Genomic DNA, 18,438 nt, shown 5'->3' on the forward strand with positions numbered 1-18,438 from the left:
TATGTAATAATATTTACTACGTTAATATCATTGGAAACATTACACCCACTGAGTCACTAAAGTAAATGATAAAATAAGGGAACAGATAGTAGGTCTAATCCAGACAAAAAAGCTCATTATAGCTTATCTGTACTGTATTTACTTATTCTTAAATTGGTATAGTTCAGACATTATCTTTTTCTTGGTGGTGGTACTTTTACTGAACTATGACTTAAGAGCAAACAATAATTTATTTTGGGAAATAAAGTGCTTTACATCGGTAAACCTTTCCCAAATTCATTTGAAATATTGCTTCATCCAAATTGACAAGTGCAAAATGTGCACAGAGTAAAAATGAAAAAAATAAAAATAAAGGGGCTCCGTCTTCTCCAAAATTGCTAGAATGTTTACATAGTTAAATCAAATTATAACGTGATTCTGAAATTTCATGACTACAGTAAATGCAAATGTAATTTACCTGTTAATAAAGTAACTATCTGAAACTGTCAGTGGCAAAGACAAGGACTTCTACTGTGATACTATTTGCCCCACGGGATTACATGATTCCAGTTCCCGGTTTTACTGTGTGAGACAGTTCACATTCTTTTGTTGATGTTCATGTTTATACCCTAAAAGTTGGCCACATGGACTCCAAGTCTAAAAATGCTTGAATTTCCTTTATGAGTCCCGTCGTTTACAAAATGTCATTTTCTAAAATGTCAACCAACAGGAAATGTAATATTTATGTAGATCCACATGGCAAATAATTGCATTTTCTCTAAAAAAGATTCAAATATTGTAACGAGCCTGCATTTTCCACACTCGGTTCCCATTTGTTTGCATGCAGACACATCATGATGTTCAACCGCCACGTGTCCCTGCATGATGATGTGGTTCACCTGAAACGTCTTGCTACAATTACACCTTAATTGCTGTTATATTCATATGTATATGCTTTGTACAGCACATTGGTTGACCGAAGTTGTTTTGATAAAAGAAATAAACTCATATTTGACTTGAACGTACATGGTTAGGTTTCGATGTCGATGGAATACATTGTTTGGGTCACAAAAGTGCACATTGTTATGGGTTGCACGTTTTAATGTGGCTCATGGTTCCCATCATTTGAGGTTGACACTAAGCTGACAACAGCCCGGGGATACATTGGTATCTCGTTATTTTTGACCATGGATTGTGATAGTTCTGAGTCTTACGCATGTGGACAAACATACATATTACAAAATATTTAAGAAATATTGTGTTTACATCCTGAAATGTGTTTGTTAATTTCACAGACAGGTGTGTGGAATGAATGGAAACTTTTACTGAAAGTTGGGATTGGTCTAACTTAGATGTGATTCAACCACATGTGGATCTGGATCCAGGCATTCCTATTTAACTGTCGACATGCAGTTTCAGGCTGCTCCTGCTGACTGAAACGGTGATGTATAAATGTCTGTTTCTGAGGCGTGTTTTCTTTTTTATATTCAATCTGTTTCCTAAGTTCTTTTCTTTTCTAAAGCTACATTTACCAAGCTTTAGCAAGCTTTTTGTGAACCTGAGGTCTAGAACACTTGTATTTAATTAGTTTGTCTTGCACATTGCGTTTGTCATTTACATTCATTTTCTGCTTTTTGTTAATCTTTTAAAATGTAAATAGGACACACACAACACACAAAAGAGTGATATACAAGATGGCTTGGTTCGCAATTTCCTGGAAACAGCTTTTTTTATTGGAGGAATAATATCCTCGGGGTAGTACTTCACAAAACTACAGTGGTGCTTGCAGTACTGAATGTCACTAATTGTGGTGCGGCCCTTTTTGAAACTTTGCCACAAACACACATTTCTCTTTTTTTTTTTTTACTTTCTTTTAGCAACTGAAGCCACAGGGGGATTCTGTAACAGATGGACCAACAAGAAGTGTCAAGTATTTTAATGCAGAGTGAAAATATCCACAGGTATAAACAACTAAAGCCACTGATCTACAAACAGAAGGGCGACTGTTTTGTGAAATAAATGCTCACGATGTTTGTTGAACTAACTTTTTATTTGCTTTGTAATGTGCTGTTTGTGGATTTGTAGTAATGTTTAGTATCTTTTATTTTTATTTGGTACAGCATAGCTTTTCTACCTCTGTGACATTGCCAAACACATTAATGGAGGCAGTTGTATTCACACACACACACACACACACACACACACACACACACACACACACACACACACACACACACACACACACACACACAGTCGCAATGCATCTCAGCATTAATGAAACCCACACTGATCAATACTGAAAGACAATCTGGTCAAGCGGCAGTACAGCCACTACCGCTAACAAATAGCCTGGCTGACCAGTTCACCTCCAGCAATTTCAAGCTACATCTCAAAGCAGCATTAGCCAATGTTGCTAATGAGCTATTACAGCAGTGACCTTTGGGACAAACTCATTACCTGGTGACAATAGACGGCAGACAGAAGCGAGATTCATTATCATATTTATCAGCAGCACCTTTATTGCAGCTAGCTGGGGTTGCTGGTTGAGAGGCAAGCTTTTGTGTGTGTGTGTGCGTGTGTGTGTGTGTGTTTAAGAGAGTAAAAGCACAAGAGTGATAGTGCTACAAGTACTCTGAGACAATTACAATTTTGTGGGGAAACTATCCCAGTGTTTGTGTGATTGCTCTGAGCCTTTTGAGTGGAATTATCTCATATTTTCTAAGCTTTAAAAAAAAGAGGCCTATTCTTTAAAACATTTGGAAAAGTCCATTCAGCCCCATTGCCTCTTTTTTTACTTTTACCATCACACTAAATCTGGTGAAAAAGCTCATTACAAACCCGTCTTAGTTTGTTCACTTGATTTTCAGAATGGACGGCCACTTCAGGCTTTGCAGCTGTCCCATCTGTTCAGCGGAATCCATCAAATGCCCACCGATCAATCTGCCCCCTCACTGTTTCCTTTCTTATTGAGCGGCAGCAGGAAGATCACCAACTTTTGGGGTTTTTTGGCGTGGGAAGGAGCTGTTAAGCAGCCTTGAGAGAGGGATTTAAAATGCTAATAAAACATGAATGGAGAAAGAATAGTGGAAGAGTAGAGTGTGAAAGGAAAAGAATGAAGAAAGGAAAGGAAGGGAAGGGAGGATCCAGTCAGGATCCAGAGCTGTACAAAACAATTTGCAACACAGAAAATTGTCATAAAGTCTGTGGCAACAGCTCATTGTAGAGCACCACCCACGCTGTGATTGGCTGCAGTCTCAGCTGAGAGCAGGAGGGGAGAGATTTATGGGGGAGAGATAACCAACACAGCACATACTGACAGTAACATTTTCACTTATGGAGAAAAGCAGTATTACCCATTTTAAATAGCAAGTTTGGGACAGAATGCAAATCTCTTTCTTCTGTAACACTTCTGATGCCACTAATTCGCTGCAACCAACCTAACCCTAAACACCTTTAAAGGAGACTGTCCTCCACCCAAATACTTCCCCTTGAGCTGTATGATTTCATTTGAAGAATCTGCGACCTCCAGTGGTCGCAGAAGAAACTGCATGTGAAATGTAAAAATAGGATTCATGAAAGTGACGGTTACGATATAAAATGAATGCATTTTATTTCAACCATTGGCTGTTTTCTAGTTTTGATTTTTAACCCTAACCAAGTCAAGTTGTTGGCTAAATTCAACGGGAAGTGACAAAGTTACATCACACAGGACTCGCACACAAGTGAAATGTACATTTCTTCATCTGAACCAGTCAGTGGGAGTCCAACAGGTCACCCTGGAGCCAACTGTATGCAGTCCAGATCTTTATTACAACATGAAATGATGTTTTTAAGGGAGATTTTAAATCAGCATTATCTACATCTCTATAATGGACTATAGTGTGATTTCATACCTGTTCGTGGGAAGCTGTCTAAGCATACCATGAATGAGTACATAGTTTCTGCATCCATAAACTGATTGAGACTCTACAGATACACTCGTGGACATGGGAACCATATCACCTGCCTTGCTTTCCACTTTGCCCCTTAATTTAGATTGGATGGAGTGTTTTCTTTTCTGATTCAGTTGTTGAGTTAATGCATTCTAGAGTCGGAGTCACAGCCTTAACCCAATAATAACTTTACCCAAAGACGACATTCATGAAATAATACAAACAACAACTAAAGTTCTGTGTTGCAAAAGCCTGTAGATCCAGTTAAAACTTTCAAAGACCGGGCAGACCGAGGAGACAACAAAGAAAAGCAAGATAGAAAAGAATCTAGTTTAAAAAAAAAGGAAGGAGGGATGATAGGTAATATTCAGAGGAAGAATAAATGAATAACATGGGAAGTAGTAATCAAGAACAGATGGGAGGGAGGGATGAAAACTGGCAAAGTCAAAAAGGAGGCAGGGAGGAATGACAGATATGGACTGTAAACAAAGATGGGAGGAAGGAGGGAAGAAAAGAGGAGGTGACTTACAAAGAGGGGAAGGAATAAGAGAAAAAAATGAAAAATAGGGGCGATGTGGGGGAATAAGGCAGAAGTGGATGAGGAAAGTGAAAAGAAAAAGGCTGAGCAAGATCGAGGAGCCAGGAGGAAGGGTTGGATGAAGAAGAGGAATGGTTGAAAAGAACGAGGTATGAGGAGAAGGAGGCCATGACGGGGAGCCATTAATAATTTATGATAGCCTCAGCTTTTCAAAGCAGCCCAGCGGTCCCGCTCCCTGCTTTCCCCTGACGTTTAATTTGTCTGAAAATCAGTGAGTGTGGAGCCTGATTATCGTCTCCGTCTGGCAGCGACTCTGCTTCAATCTCCCTGACACTGAGGTGAGATCACAAGCTGTTGAGTACACACGTCAACCTCTAATCCTTTAGGTTCCTCATCGAGAAACGGGATATGTACAGAACACAAAGTATCTCTGTGTAAAGCATCTTTGAACCTCTCGATTACAAATAAGGACTTAGCTCTTCTATTTTCTTCGATTTAGAGGCTCGAAGCAACCCCTTATATGAGGTTATTCACTAACTTCTGCAGGCTGAGTGTTGGACCTGATGCCAAACAGGGCAGCAAATGACTTATCTTTCACAGTCTTAACAGGTGTCTCTTCCTTAATGTGAATTATATGTGGACTGGAATGAGACTTTACTGAAAATAAATTTCACTCATATCAGGAACTTTTGTAGATGTTTCCCGCTCACAACCTCTGACATCTACAAAAGTACATGTACGTATGTGTGTTATTTTGCATCACTTAGCACAGTGTTCATTTTAAAGAAAAAATATTCTCATTGTCTTAACATCATGATTCACCATGATGGAGCTTAAAGCAGTTTATCTGGAAGACAAAAAAAAAAAAATATGCAAATTAACCCTACCACAGGCTAATGAAAAGGATGAAATAAAAACAGAAATAATGAACATCTCATCAGTTATATCAAGCAGTATGAAGACGGTTTAGAGAAGAAAAAAAATGATATTCCACTACTGCCACCTGGTGGTTTGATTGTGTTACAACAATTCATCTCAGCGCAGCAAAGTATGTAAAGGGGAAATCCATAATTTTTACAGATGACAGTCAGTTAAAAAAAAAAAAAAAAAAAAAACACATGAAGTGGCACTACTATAATTTTGGGTTTGATCAACAATTTTGAGAGATCATTTATTTATCAAGCAGGAAAAAGTGGGACATTATCTACTGCATTACAATAAATGTGCAGGTGGATCTATGGATTCAAATTATAAGTTCCATGTCGTCACTTCAACTATACTTTACAATAACTACATTAATATATTTTAATGGCAGAGGTGATGCAGTGGCTGAGTGGTGACGCTGCCTGCCTGCCTCATGGCCCAAATTGCTCCTTTCAGCTGAGGCGCTGGTTTGACTCTGGACTGCTGGGACCTTTACCACATCTTATAACGAAGGGAAAATTCTCCCAAAAGCTTTACAGGTGAGACAGGTGTGAGATGTAGTGATAGCTACATACATGTTGTAGTAAAACATACTTTTTCTAAATATAAAGTCTCTTTATAAAATTGGAACTTGAGATATGAACAATAGATAAAGATGTATCAGTCTCCCCTGCGTTGTCATTCTTCTTCTTAACTCTTTGACAGCACAAGCATCTGATATAAAGACAGATCAGAGAAACAGTAAATCCAAGGGAAGGTTATTTTCTTTTAACATAGTTTTAAATCATTTCCAGTGTATGCTTTCACACTTCCTTCAGCTCCCTGTAAAGGATCATTTTAAGTCAAGTGAGACGAGACTAGATGAATTGTGACTGTGCAACCAGGTAAGATTACATGAAGATAAAGAAAGTTAGTTGGACATAGCAGCTTGACAAAATAATTGTTGCATGAGGTCCACTTACTGTAGTGTCTTTATTGGTGGGTTTCAACCTCATCTTGTTGACTTCAGTGGAAGTATGTTCATATTTCCATAAAAGCATTTTTCAAGGCTTGATTTTTTTGTATCCATAAATGACTGGTGTCAGTTGTTTTTCTTCGCTATATATTGTCCTGTTGTTAAAAAAAAAAATCAAAACTCACTATAAAGGAGGGAGTCTGTCCTTATTTGTGAGAATACCTCTATTCTTTGATTTTTTTCGACAGCTGTTCATGATGTGATCCATGGTTAGAGGCGTGAAGTTTAGACCCAGAAGCAGACCAGCTGGAGGTGGTATTTGAATTTGTCAAAAGTTTTTATTTTACTTACAAAATCCAACTTTACTTCAGTAAACTTAAAAAAAAATACTCCAAATGTGCTAAATCAAAACAAGAAGGCAAAAAGACTGACTCACACTCACTCCTGGGGTCAATTTAGAGTTCTAATTCAAACCAATAACTCCTAAATACCAAGAACACAGACAAGATACAGAATCAAACAAGACAAGGAAATCACAAAATAAAAGAGAGAAAAACCCAAACCCTAACAGTTCAGCCACAAATCTCACAACCACTGATACACTTGGCTGATATCTGCTGAGCACAATTTTGAGTATGAAGCTGTTTGGATGTTTTCTTTTACAAAACACTATGGTCTGTATAAAAGAAGAAAGAAAAGACTTTATCATCTTACACTGATATTTTGTATCCTTAGGTTAGTTTTGTCCAAACATTATAAATTTCATGAAACACACTGGAAAGATATTTAAGTCTCTTAAGGCACATATTTGGGGGAAAAAAAAATAGACGGACATAAAAATCCATCTTTTTCAGTGTATTCAAGATCATAATACTCTGTGACAGTAGCACTTACCGAAGTTCTGACTGTTGTGGGTGAAAGTTCAGAGTGTTCTCTTTCAAAAGAGACCTCAACCAGACCTCCAGACTCCAAATGGTTCAAGAACAGCTTTCAATTTACTTTGGGTGTCCATTTTTTAGGTGTTTCAGGCAAAAATTGCAGGAATGTTAAGGGGTTAAACCCAACAACCTTTTAAACTCTTTGGAAGGATTATGTTTTTAGTGATGGAATACTTATAGGTGCCTCTGTCATCAAGGTGCATTGACTTCACCTTCAAAAGATCACAGCTCATTCCAGAATATCATAATTATTGTACATAAGAGAAAAAATAAATGTACAAAGTTGTACTAAGTTATTCTAAATTCTAAAATCTAGAATATGTGCGGAAAAATATGAGAAAATTGTTGATTTTCTTTTTTATCTGCTTCCATGAGAAATGAGGATGAACAGCAGCATGGACCATGGCTGCATCATCATCGTATCCAAAACATTACATGGTTGATTCTTTCTAAAGCTAGAGTAGGTTGAGTTTGTCTTCCATTATGACTATCCCACTGATGCAGATGTGCTACAGTCTATATCTTAAACATTAGTTTATTACTTGTGTGCTAAAGCTTTGATATGCCATAACATCACCGAAAAGAAGAAACACAAGTACAAAAATACTGTGCATTCATTCATTAAAGGGTGTGTTAATGAAAACGAGTAAGAATCTTTTTAAAAATCAAACTTTTGGCATTTTGTGCTAAATTGGTCTGAGTGTATTCACAAGGTTAAAGATGTTTCTTGTTGGATGGTTTCCTCACTGTCATGCAGCTGTAACAGAGACTTTGAGGTAGCTCCTGGCAAGAATGACTGAGCTGTTGTTGTGTGACAAAGTAGCCATCAGCAGTTTAGTGCCAGGTGAAGTGGCAATGATGGACACCTTCTTCTCTATCATCCCGCCTGGCTGCAGGAGAACCAGCCTGGGGGACAGAGAAGAGAAACTCGTTCTTTTTCAATTTCAGCTCCAGCAAAGATACATTTTACCTCCAGAGCCCTAAAGTGGCCCAGAGATTTAATTATTTGCTCAAAAGCTGATAATAATTGGGGATTTGTGGGGGTTATTGTTTCATATTAGAAAGTGATCATATTATATCTGTAGGTTGATTAATATTAATATCAGCAATTAATTAGATCCAGAGATTTTTTTCTGGCTCCCAAAACTCTTTCTGCTAATTCTCAAGCCAACAAAGAGCAAATGAAAAAACATTTTTGATGATAATGAAGATGACATATTTCCTATTGACTAGATAAAGTAATTTCAGCTAAAGCTCCACGGGAATTAACTAATCTATTCCTCTCCAAGCTGAAATATTTGCTTCGTTTGCTGTGCAAACTAGTTTTTACACTAGTTTTTCTTTGCAAAGTTAAATATTATCCTCACGTATGCAAATAACTTCAAAATGAAACATATTGCAGCTTAAAAAGTTGAAAAACTAAAATGTGTATTACCATAGTCCATAGCATAGATTTGGTATAATATATTCCTGGTACAGTGCTTCCAGCTAAATCAGAATAACTTGACCCTCTCTTGGATCAAATCAAAAATAACAAAACCAGACCATCTCTCAGAATAACTTTCACTTGAGAAAAATATGACAAGATTGAACTTTGAAAACTGAATCTGAAGAAATTAGTTCAGCATCCAGAGTGCATTCACACAAGATATGGCTTTTACTTCTGGATGTGATGTGAGAAAGCTGTGTTTTGAGAAGTGAGATTGAAAGAGAGCTATACTTTTAACTCAACCAAAGTTGCCAATGATGGAAATATGAATTTTCATTTGAGATAATGTAATGAAAAGTGGAGTGAATTATTGCACAAATGCAATCTAACTCCACATCTCGAGGGCAATAGCAATGGTACAATTACCCACACACAAGACAAAACAACTTCATTCAAATGTAACAACATTGTGTTCGTGCTTTAACAAAAACATAGCTGACAACATTCCCAAACCACATTCCTCAGAGACGTGAAACGTGTGTGACGCTATTGTTGTCATATGGAGCCATGCAAGCAATTATTTCTTGAGACTGATGATTTATGTTAGTTAATAAGTCTAACTGTGAGAGAGACTGACCTGGCCTCCTGTTTTCCCTGCAGCAAACCGAATCCCTCCACAGTCAGAACAGCGCCCGACACTGGTTTATCAAATCGGTTGGTGAAAGTCACCTTGGCTGTGTGCTCCTTCTTCATCTTGATGCCGTCCCCACCTACAATCTGCAAAACAGTCACAAGTATATATGATCACAGACAAGTTGCAAAATCATATGTGGATCATGTGCGCACATATGCAGAATAGACAACAAATAAGATATTGTGATCGGATGGAGAAAGCAGAAGCATCGAGGATGTATTGCTCTAAATAAAGTAGCTTTTAGCAAAAGGTTTCACAGGAACTGAAATTGGAAGCTCTTGGAAGCTTTTATTATCTATCTTAAAAAGGTTGCTACAGTCCTAAAACAGTGTAATTTACTGCGTGTGTGAGTTCAGTTTCCAACTGACATTCTCCTTATCTTGTCAAAAATGGAGTTGTTGTTGTATTCTTATAAATCTTTAATCCATGTTTCATAAAGTTTAACAATTTATTTATTTATTTTTTTAAATTACATGTCACGATGCACAGAATTAAAAGTGTTGAGAATGAACAAATTACTCTTGAACACTGACAAAACCTAAATGTATTAGTTTGGAAGTATGTGATGGGATGCATGACTCATTATCACCGTTAAAAAACCATACCATACTCTATCTCAGGTAAAATTCAGTATCATTAACTTAGTAGTATTTGTATTTACTATTTATGTTTTTTTTTTATGGAATTCGCCTTCATGTGTAGAGTTTTTTTGTTACTGCTTTGTATGGAGGACTATTGATAAATTTGTAGAAATTAAAAAGGGATGCAAATTAAGGATGAGTTGTTTTGATGAGCCCATAGCCTTTACTACCCATGACCTACACCCCAACAACAATACTACACCAGTATGTATAATGTAGTGACTAGTATGCTGATAAAAGTTAAAGAAGAGCTGACACTTGAACTAATTACTGGTGTTAGGGGTGTTGCATTACACTGGTATTGATGATAATTGTGGCATTAAAAGAATGAAATATCGATATTACTATAATAAACTAACATTGATGGCAAATTAGGGTTTCAGTATCATTTTTACAGTTTCTTACCTATTATTTTGAGTGTGATTCAATACCAACAGAAAAGGAGACAAAAAAGCAAGGCAAGCCTGAATTAGCTGATAGCATTAGCAACTAGTTTTCTACTGGTATTGCAATAACACTGGAAATCCGATATCATGACAGCCCTAATATCTGACTATATCAAAGTGGATTAACACATGTTTATGCTGACTACATTCTAAATATCAAAGGCAAAGTTCTGATAGTTGTCTTGCATTCTGATAAAACTTATGATTCGGTCACCACATTGTGTTGCACAGGTTTTCATTGGGGATGCCCCTTTGATGTAATTTCCCTGTTCTTCTACATTAATAAATGACTCTTGTTAAATTGTCATATTCAACTGACAACCTTCAAATAGATCAAAGTGAGAAGAATGAATAAGATTGAATTAAAGAAGGAAGAAAATGTTGAATTATTCAGTCATAAGACTTGAGCTGAAGAGTTAGGAGGTGGAAAATTGCTGTACCTCTATGGTTAAATGTGCTGCGCTTATGCTGAACTCTTCAGCAGCCAGGACCCTTTCTTTGGTCATCATGTCCTTTATCACCACGGCCACGTTCACAATATCATCACCTGCTAGGATGGACTCGTACTTAGAGTAAGAGATGGTGTGGTGGAGAGTCAACACTACAGAGAGCGTAAAGAATGTGGAAAAAAAGAGTAAAAAGAAAACAGCAATTCAAATAGATGCCAAAAAAAACTGATTTTCCACTGCATTTCAGCAGTGTCACACATGTAAAGAGGAAAAACAGATGCAGATGAAGTACTATCAAACCAGATAATTTGAAGGTATTCCCACTGTATGTGCATCATCGGCGTCTTTGTATTCACTCACCTTTATATGGCTGTATGTGCATCTCTTTGAGTGTTCTCCAGAAGCTCTCGTGCGGATTGTTGTTGTACTCTTTCAGTTGAGCGTTGACATATTCTACAAGGGTTCTTGGACTGCTCGACTTGTTTGTGACCGTCACACACATGCGGATGCTCTCACCCAGTAATGGTACCCCATGTATGTTTAGGGACACCTCCAAACTAGGTGAGATTCCTCCTGGAGATCAACGGTACATCGTTTAGGTAAAAGGATTTACTACTGTCACCATCTATAGTTCTGGCTTTTGAACAAATTGGTGCTTTTGTTTGAATAAACAGGTGTTGTCTCATATCAGTTTGTAAAAGTGTCTTGAAACGAAATCCATTTGTGTTGTGGACACAACTTTTCCTTTCTTTTCATATACACAGGAATACAGTCTCATATTTCATGAATTGAGAACTGTATTGTATGACATGAGGACTTATTATCCAAAAACCCTGCTATCAGATCAAGTACATTTTAGAATTTATTACAACTTGAACCATATTTTTTTTTGTCATTGCCATTTACTTCTGCTTTCAGTTAACAGGCACCTAAATCTCTGATAGGTGTGGGCATTAAAAGCTAAATAAAAACTGTGTCAATATAACGCCTGTGGAAATGTATGATCTCCAGCAACTGGCAGTTTTTGAGCAGGAGACCACACTTTCTAAAAATCATGGCCTATAAGTAGAGACATTTTGTAAAAGCAACGAAATTATATGAATAACTTTTGAAAGAACCTATATGCTCAATATAGATTAAAATATAATAGGATTATGTATTAGTGGATAATGAATAACTGCTCTAAGAAACAGCATGAATATAAAGCCTTAAACATTTCTATTGTTTTATGATAGTTATACTGTAGTTATATATAGTTTATTACATAAGCTAATATTACCACTACTAATTTATATTGTAACAATTAAGTATATTACCACTAATTAGCAAACTTATTTATAAAAGAGGTGGTGAAATTGGGATCTGAACTATTTGAAAGAGTAAACGTTTTTTACTGGCAAACACCAAAACTGTGATTTGACAAACATTTGACAGTAAGATATGTATGAAAGCTTACCCGCTCCATTTCTTTCTGTACTTGGCGATGATGAAAAGACTGTAATGGCGTCTAGGATGTTGCCTTGAAAAATTATAAGATTAAAAATCACAAAATGCTCCCCAGATCATGGTTTTTGTTAAAGAAAAAAAAAACCAGAAGAAAATTAGTATGCTAGCTCCAATACCAGATTGCTCCTCTTTGTAAGACACCAGTCTCTTACTCATGTTCTGTCTGCTCACAGAGCCAGCTTGCCTGTCCACTTGAAAAAGAAATACACATATGAACACAAATATCATTCGAGTATATAAAAAAAAAAAAAAAAAGATCTGTGCAGCATTTAAATCAGAGTTATTTTCATCATTACACAAACTGTCTGTTTTCTAAAGAAGATTCTGAATAGACTGCTGATCGTGTCTTACTTTTCTTGCCCTTATAAGACTGCACCAGATTCTCTGGTCTGTCTGAGTTGATGCTTTTGGTGCAGATGAGCTGTCCCACAGACTCAGTGTCCACGGTCCACCCCACCACCAGCCCATTGCGCACAATCAGTCGAACCACATCAGCATCCACAGCGGCATAAAGGAACGGGGTGTCATATAGCACATTAAGACAGCGTCGCTGAATGGCAGCCACTGGGCAAGGGCCACAGCGGAACATCCCTAAGAGAGGAGTGTGTTTAGTGGCATTTCTCTTATTTGTGATAAATGTCATTTGTGTCCCCAGATTTTCTCGAAGAAAACTCTCATGGCACACATTCAGGTTTGATTTAGTTCAGTTAGTGTTTGACAATCCTCACCAAGGCTTTAGTATAATGAAAAAAAAGATATTCAAGCTCCACACTGGGGCCAACTTTTGGCAGAAACCTACCTGCACTCCTCTCCTGGGGTGTTGGGTCCACTGCCTGCCAGCCGTCAAACTCTGCACTGAGGTCTGATCTCCTCATCCAGCACTCCGCCCACACATGGAAGTTCCTGCAAGAGATCACACTATATGTATAACACTGACGAATAAAAAAGCAGCCCGCTACTCCATTTCTGATTCCTTTGTCCATATGAACAGAAGAAAAACACTTGTGTTAGGTGTGCTTGAAAAAGAATGTAAATTCAGACTTAAATGTCAAACCATCTAGTTCGCTATTTAAACACAAACTGTTACATTGCTTGTTTGAGAGCATGTGGCACCTACCAAATGCTGTCATTTGACAGGTTGAGCTTCTCCCCTGTGCTTGTGTAATATTCCTCAATTGTGGTGTTGGCGTCGCTGTCGTGAGCTGCATTAAAAACGGTCACAACCCTGGATGGAATCCCCAGAACTCTCATCACTGGGATGGAAGAAAAAAAAACATTTTGATTTCATTTACAAAAGATATTTTTTCTTATACTTCAAATGGGATCTGTAAATGCAAATCTTTTTGATTTACTGTTATGTATTATGACAGCAAGGACTATTTGCAGATAGCACAAGAGTTAAGTGCAAAGTTTAGAGGCATTTTATTTGCATGAAGGTTCTGGGTTTGAAGCCTCAGGCCGTTACCGGAGTTGTATTTTACAAACTCACATGACAACTTAACCATCAGTTAATTTTGAGCTCACCAGGAGCAAGCTGCACTTTAAAAGATAGTGTTTGTGATTAACTAAACTAAAGTTTCCCACACTATGGAACTTGTAGCATGAGCTGCACATAAAAGCATTTGATCCCAGTTAAAGGTAGCCTCGCTCTAGTACATCAAGAACCTCCTGGATGACTTCTTTGCTGCGTAACTTGGATGCTGGATAAGTGAATCATTTTCTTACAAAGAACACTGGATACTCAGCCAGTGCACCAGAGTTTCGTGACAGTGAAGACCAAATCTTAACAAGGCTGCCCTCTCTGAGTGGTCAGGAATAAAAATGAGTCAGAAGCTTTTCAAACTAGATACGACACTGACATTATGCACATTTTTTTTATGGTGATGTCATCAGGTCAAAGAGGAAAAGCTGAGAGCACGAAGCACACTAGCAGCATTCTTTAAAAGAAAAAAGAACAATTCCCTTTGATGTGGACTTAGAAACATTGCATTTGCTCTATATGCATAAGAAATTTAAAAATAATGATGATAATGTTGCACACTGAAATATAGAGAGACCTCAAAAAGTATGATATAGACTTTTTAATTGCACTTTTGCATACCAATTACTCAAAATACCTGTGCAGACCACGGATGCAAAGACCCAGCATTGTCCATAGCGCACAGGCCTGCAACTGGATGAAGCCCACTGGTGAAGGATATCCGCGCTGCCGCTCCAATCTGTTGGCTTCACACCATCTGTGTACCTGCCCTGCCACTTGCCCTCCAAAATACCTAGGTCATCATTGCTGTTCACCTTGGGCAGGAGGAGACACATTACTCCACCTACTGTCTCTCTCTCAGTCTCACAAGAAATTGTAAAATATTAACATTTGTACACCTGTCCAGCATGTAGTAGTTCCACAATCCAGGCTTCAAAACTGTGAGAAAACAACCTACCACATAACATAGTCGTTGTAGGTATTATTGGTATTTTGAGCCTTGGTTGTAAAACTGGTTTGCTGAGGAACTTGTTTGACAACAAATTTCAGTCATCTTTAGCCATAATTCTTAGCAAATATGGTAGGGGAGTGAATACCTGTTCATGTTAGTATATATTTATTGCACGTTATGTAAGTGTTGCACCTCACCATAGCACAAATGACTCTGCTGAGATAGACAGGGTCTGCTCTTGAAATGTAGTCTCTGTGGCTGTTACTTTTGTGCTGAGGGCTCATCTGCAGGAGCATCAGACATGCCTCCAGGACTCCAGGTTCATACTGCATAAACAGAAACACAGATGCTGCTGTATTCCTATTTGTAAATGTTTATACACGAACCATTCCAACATAATTGCATCTTATTATCCTTCACAAACCTGACCAAATGACCACGGCCGCGTACAAATATTTGCACGAGTGCCCATGTAAAGCAATCCATAATCACTCTTGATGTACTCTTGTAAATGAACATCTAGTGGCATGTATACTGGATCATCTGAAACATAGTGGCAAGGGTGTAGAGTTAAATATGCAGCAACGTAATAGCAAAGACAGCAACAGTAACTGGCATTATTACACGGGCCCACCTTTCAACCAAGGGTTGCAGAGCAGCACAAACGTTCCAACCTTGTAGCTCATTCTGTGATTTGCGGTCTCTATGTGGACCAGGAGTTGATACAAAGCGACTGCGGACCGAACAGGGGAGCAGATGTGGATGGTGACTGACTGACGATGCCTGTCCCCAGGGTAGAACGTGGCCGACCAGTTTTGGGGATCAGACCACTCTCCAGGGAATTGAACAGGGATCCTCGCCGATAGACTGCCTGTGTGAAGAAAACATTATTTGGCATTACTTACAACTTGTAAGTATTGTATTGTTTGGACATATGTGAACTGTATGACCCACATCTGTAATACAACTGTATTACGAATAAAGCCTGTGGATTTTTCTTTAATGATTTGTTTCTTTGATACCAGCAAGCGCCAGCAACAGCAAAAAAAAACAAAAAAAAACAAAGAATAGTTCAATAAATGATTAATGTGGAGAAATGTCTGTAGGAAAAAAGGTGCAGGTGCAGTAAAAAATCGTTGTTGCGAGGCGCCAACGATTGAAATGAATGAGTTTCAGAGTGCAGTTGTTCCATCGCTGTGTTCTGTCTGAAAGCCCCAACTGTAGTCTATGAACATGATTTGTAACTGCATCAATAAATGCCAGTTAAACGTCTTTAATGCCAAAAAAAAGAAAGAAAAAAAAGCTGTTGCCCAAGTTAATTTAAGATGAAATTTCTAATTCTTCTTGGAAATCAAGGATGTTGTGTTCCCCAGAATATAGATGAGAAGGACCATCCGGCATCTCTATTAGCACGCAGTTCAAAAGCTGATGGTATGGGAGAGCATAAATGAATATGTAAAGAGTAACTCGCACATTTGTGAAAATACCATTAATTCATAAAAAAATATATATCTTGAAGCAATATATTTTTATGTACAGTTATTTCAACAAGACAAACCCTGTTCTACACACACTCTACATAGCATAATGATCATACAACAAAGAGTGTTCAGTCAGAGGCTTGTTCAGCTCCACTGCAATAAAAAACAATGCAGGTCATTCCTACCCACAGCAAAGACTATGCATAATGATTTTTACAAAGACTAACGACTGGTTTAAATCTTTATTCCCACTTTGGGATTAACAGAGTATTATACAAAGTTAGATTCTGTCTTTCATACCTAAAGAAGCCTCCAGCAACAGCTGCTCGGTATAAGGATTCCACGACCGGCCATGGAACAGCAGAGTAAGTTTGAAAGGTTTTCCTCGTCGAACTACCAGCTGCCTGTTACTTAGCCCCTGGGTCTCATGGGAAATGTGGTTTTCATGAGTCTCAAAGTTCACCACCTTTAGTCGAAAGTTTCTGTCGTCAGTGCCTTGGAAAACAGAACACAAACAATAAAGATTGCATTAATTTAAAGGCTGAAACCAGAAACTACAGGAAAAAAGGAATAGTGGTGGTAACAGATAAATAAGTACAAATTTGAGATACTGCATTCATTACTTTTCATCACACATCCTATTTCAAAGGGCATGTAAAAAAAAATCTAAGACAAATAATGCATCTCATAAGGGTATAATGATACTCTAATTTCTCATGCTTGTTTTGAGCTGAACATGTCCAAAACTAAGGAGCTGTGCTGCTGCAATAGAGTAACATGTGGGGACACACTACTCCAACCACTGCAGATCAACGGGCAGGTAGTGGAGCAGATGGAGGGCTTCAGATACCTGAGCATTGAGGTCGACAGAACATCGTCCTTTTCTGACCACAGCAGCTACATTTAAAAAAATGCTGAGGAATTTTAATGTAAGAAAAAACATTTTATCTCATCCCGGTACACTTTTATTTATGTTCAAGACAAATCCAAACTTTCTAAAGTCAAACATGCTACCAAAATATCAGGCACCACTCAGTCCTCACTCCCAGATCTCCACAGACAGGCAGTCAAACGACACCTCACACCCACTTCACAGTTCTTTTCAACTCCTCTCATCTGGTTGCCAGCACAAGGTACAATTGTTTATTTATTGTGTGAGCCGTGTCAAAGACAAATGTCCACTGCTTTGCAATGGACAATAAAGTTTTTCTGATTCTGATTCTATCATAGGATCTCTGGCTCCCACTGGGCGCAAAATCAAAAGAAAAAAAATGCTGATCTGTATGACTAAAAGATTTTTATGCTCTTAAAAACAACGCGTCACATTCCTCTTCCAGAACATCCTCACATTCTGTCACATTTGTTGTGTTGATGTCAGCAGGTTCATAAGCAGAATGAAGTTTCAACTTCTGCTTAAGGTGAAATAACACTTGGTATGATGCACCTAAAGTGGGTTAGTAAAACTATTTTGCAGCATGTTCTCTCAATAGATTACATCATTGCTATCAAGCAGAACATAAATGATGAAATAATTCAAAGCCACAAATCTACAAGAGGGAGAAAAAGGTTCAATTCTAGCTTCATTTGGACTCACCTCCTTCGTGATATTTTGCCTGTTGCATGTTGTCTATGATCTGACAGCACGAGTTGCTTTGACTGAAAGAATGACAAACATGCTCCACCTTACCGGTTTTTAGACACTTCACTCTATCTCTTTTCTGATCATCCTTTTCACCATTGGTTCGTCTTTAACCCTCTAACTTCTGCACTGAGGAAAAAAGGCAAAGGAAAATGGTTTCTTTGCATTTTTTTCATTACCTTGGACCAATAATAAATGCAAATGTTTTCACAAATGGTTGGGGTGACACTTTATGGTAAAAGCAGAAAGATTTTCAAAACGTAATGTCACAACACATACTTTCCTTTAGCATTGCATACCTGAACCATTTTTTAGAGATCGTGTAGGTAGGTTCACCTACACTAATCTTTGATAAGACAGAGTACAAAAGGTTTGCTTTACCAAATAGTAGAGCAGGATGATACGGATCCCCAAACTAATCCACAAGTGTCAAACCATCAGAGTTTAGCATCTAC

The 18,438-nt window shown here is 37.9% G+C and overlaps 1 protein-coding gene across 1 annotated transcript; it reads right to left on the bottom strand.

Annotated features, from left to right (window-relative positions):
• Positions 1-6,712: 6,712 nt before the first annotated feature.
• Positions 6,713-18,007, bottom strand: LOC142390558 (protein-glutamine gamma-glutamyltransferase 5-like). Its single transcript, XM_075476083.1, has 15 exons — positions 17,939-18,007; positions 16,645-16,839; positions 15,498-15,734; positions 15,288-15,406; positions 15,061-15,189; positions 14,549-14,726; positions 13,549-13,684; positions 13,231-13,334; positions 12,783-13,022; positions 12,548-12,622; positions 12,382-12,444; positions 11,286-11,498; positions 10,917-11,077; positions 9,333-9,472; positions 6,713-8,172 (listed from the first exon to the last, which is right to left on the bottom strand). The coding sequence occupies exons 1-15, from the start codon at positions 17,964-17,966 to the stop codon at positions 8,016-8,018; spliced, it is 2,175 nt and encodes a 724-aa protein (XP_075332198.1). The 5' UTR covers positions 17,967-18,007; the 3' UTR covers positions 6,713-8,015.
• Positions 18,008-18,438: the final 431 nt, after the last annotated feature.

Source organism: Odontesthes bonariensis, chromosome 10 (assembly GCF_027942865.1).
Source record: "Odontesthes bonariensis isolate fOdoBon6 chromosome 10, fOdoBon6.hap1, whole genome shotgun sequence".
NCBI lineage: Eukaryota > Metazoa > Chordata > Actinopteri > Atheriniformes > Atherinopsidae > Odontesthes > Odontesthes bonariensis.

What these genes read in the sequence shown, in the direction of transcription:
- LOC142390558 (XM_075476083.1), bottom strand. Translation starts at nt 17,966, where the DNA reads ATGCAACAGGCAAAATATCACGAAGGAG. An exon ending in TACAGAAAGAAATGGAGCGG is followed by an intron (nt 11,499 to 12,381) that starts GTAAGCTTTCAT and finishes GTTGATCTCCAG; the next exon opens with GAGGAATCTCACCTAGTTTG. An exon ending in CAGGGAAAACAGGAGGCCAG is followed by an intron (nt 8,173 to 9,332) that starts GTCAGTCTCTCT and finishes TCTGTCCCCCAG; the next exon opens with GCTGGTTCTCCTGCAGCCAG.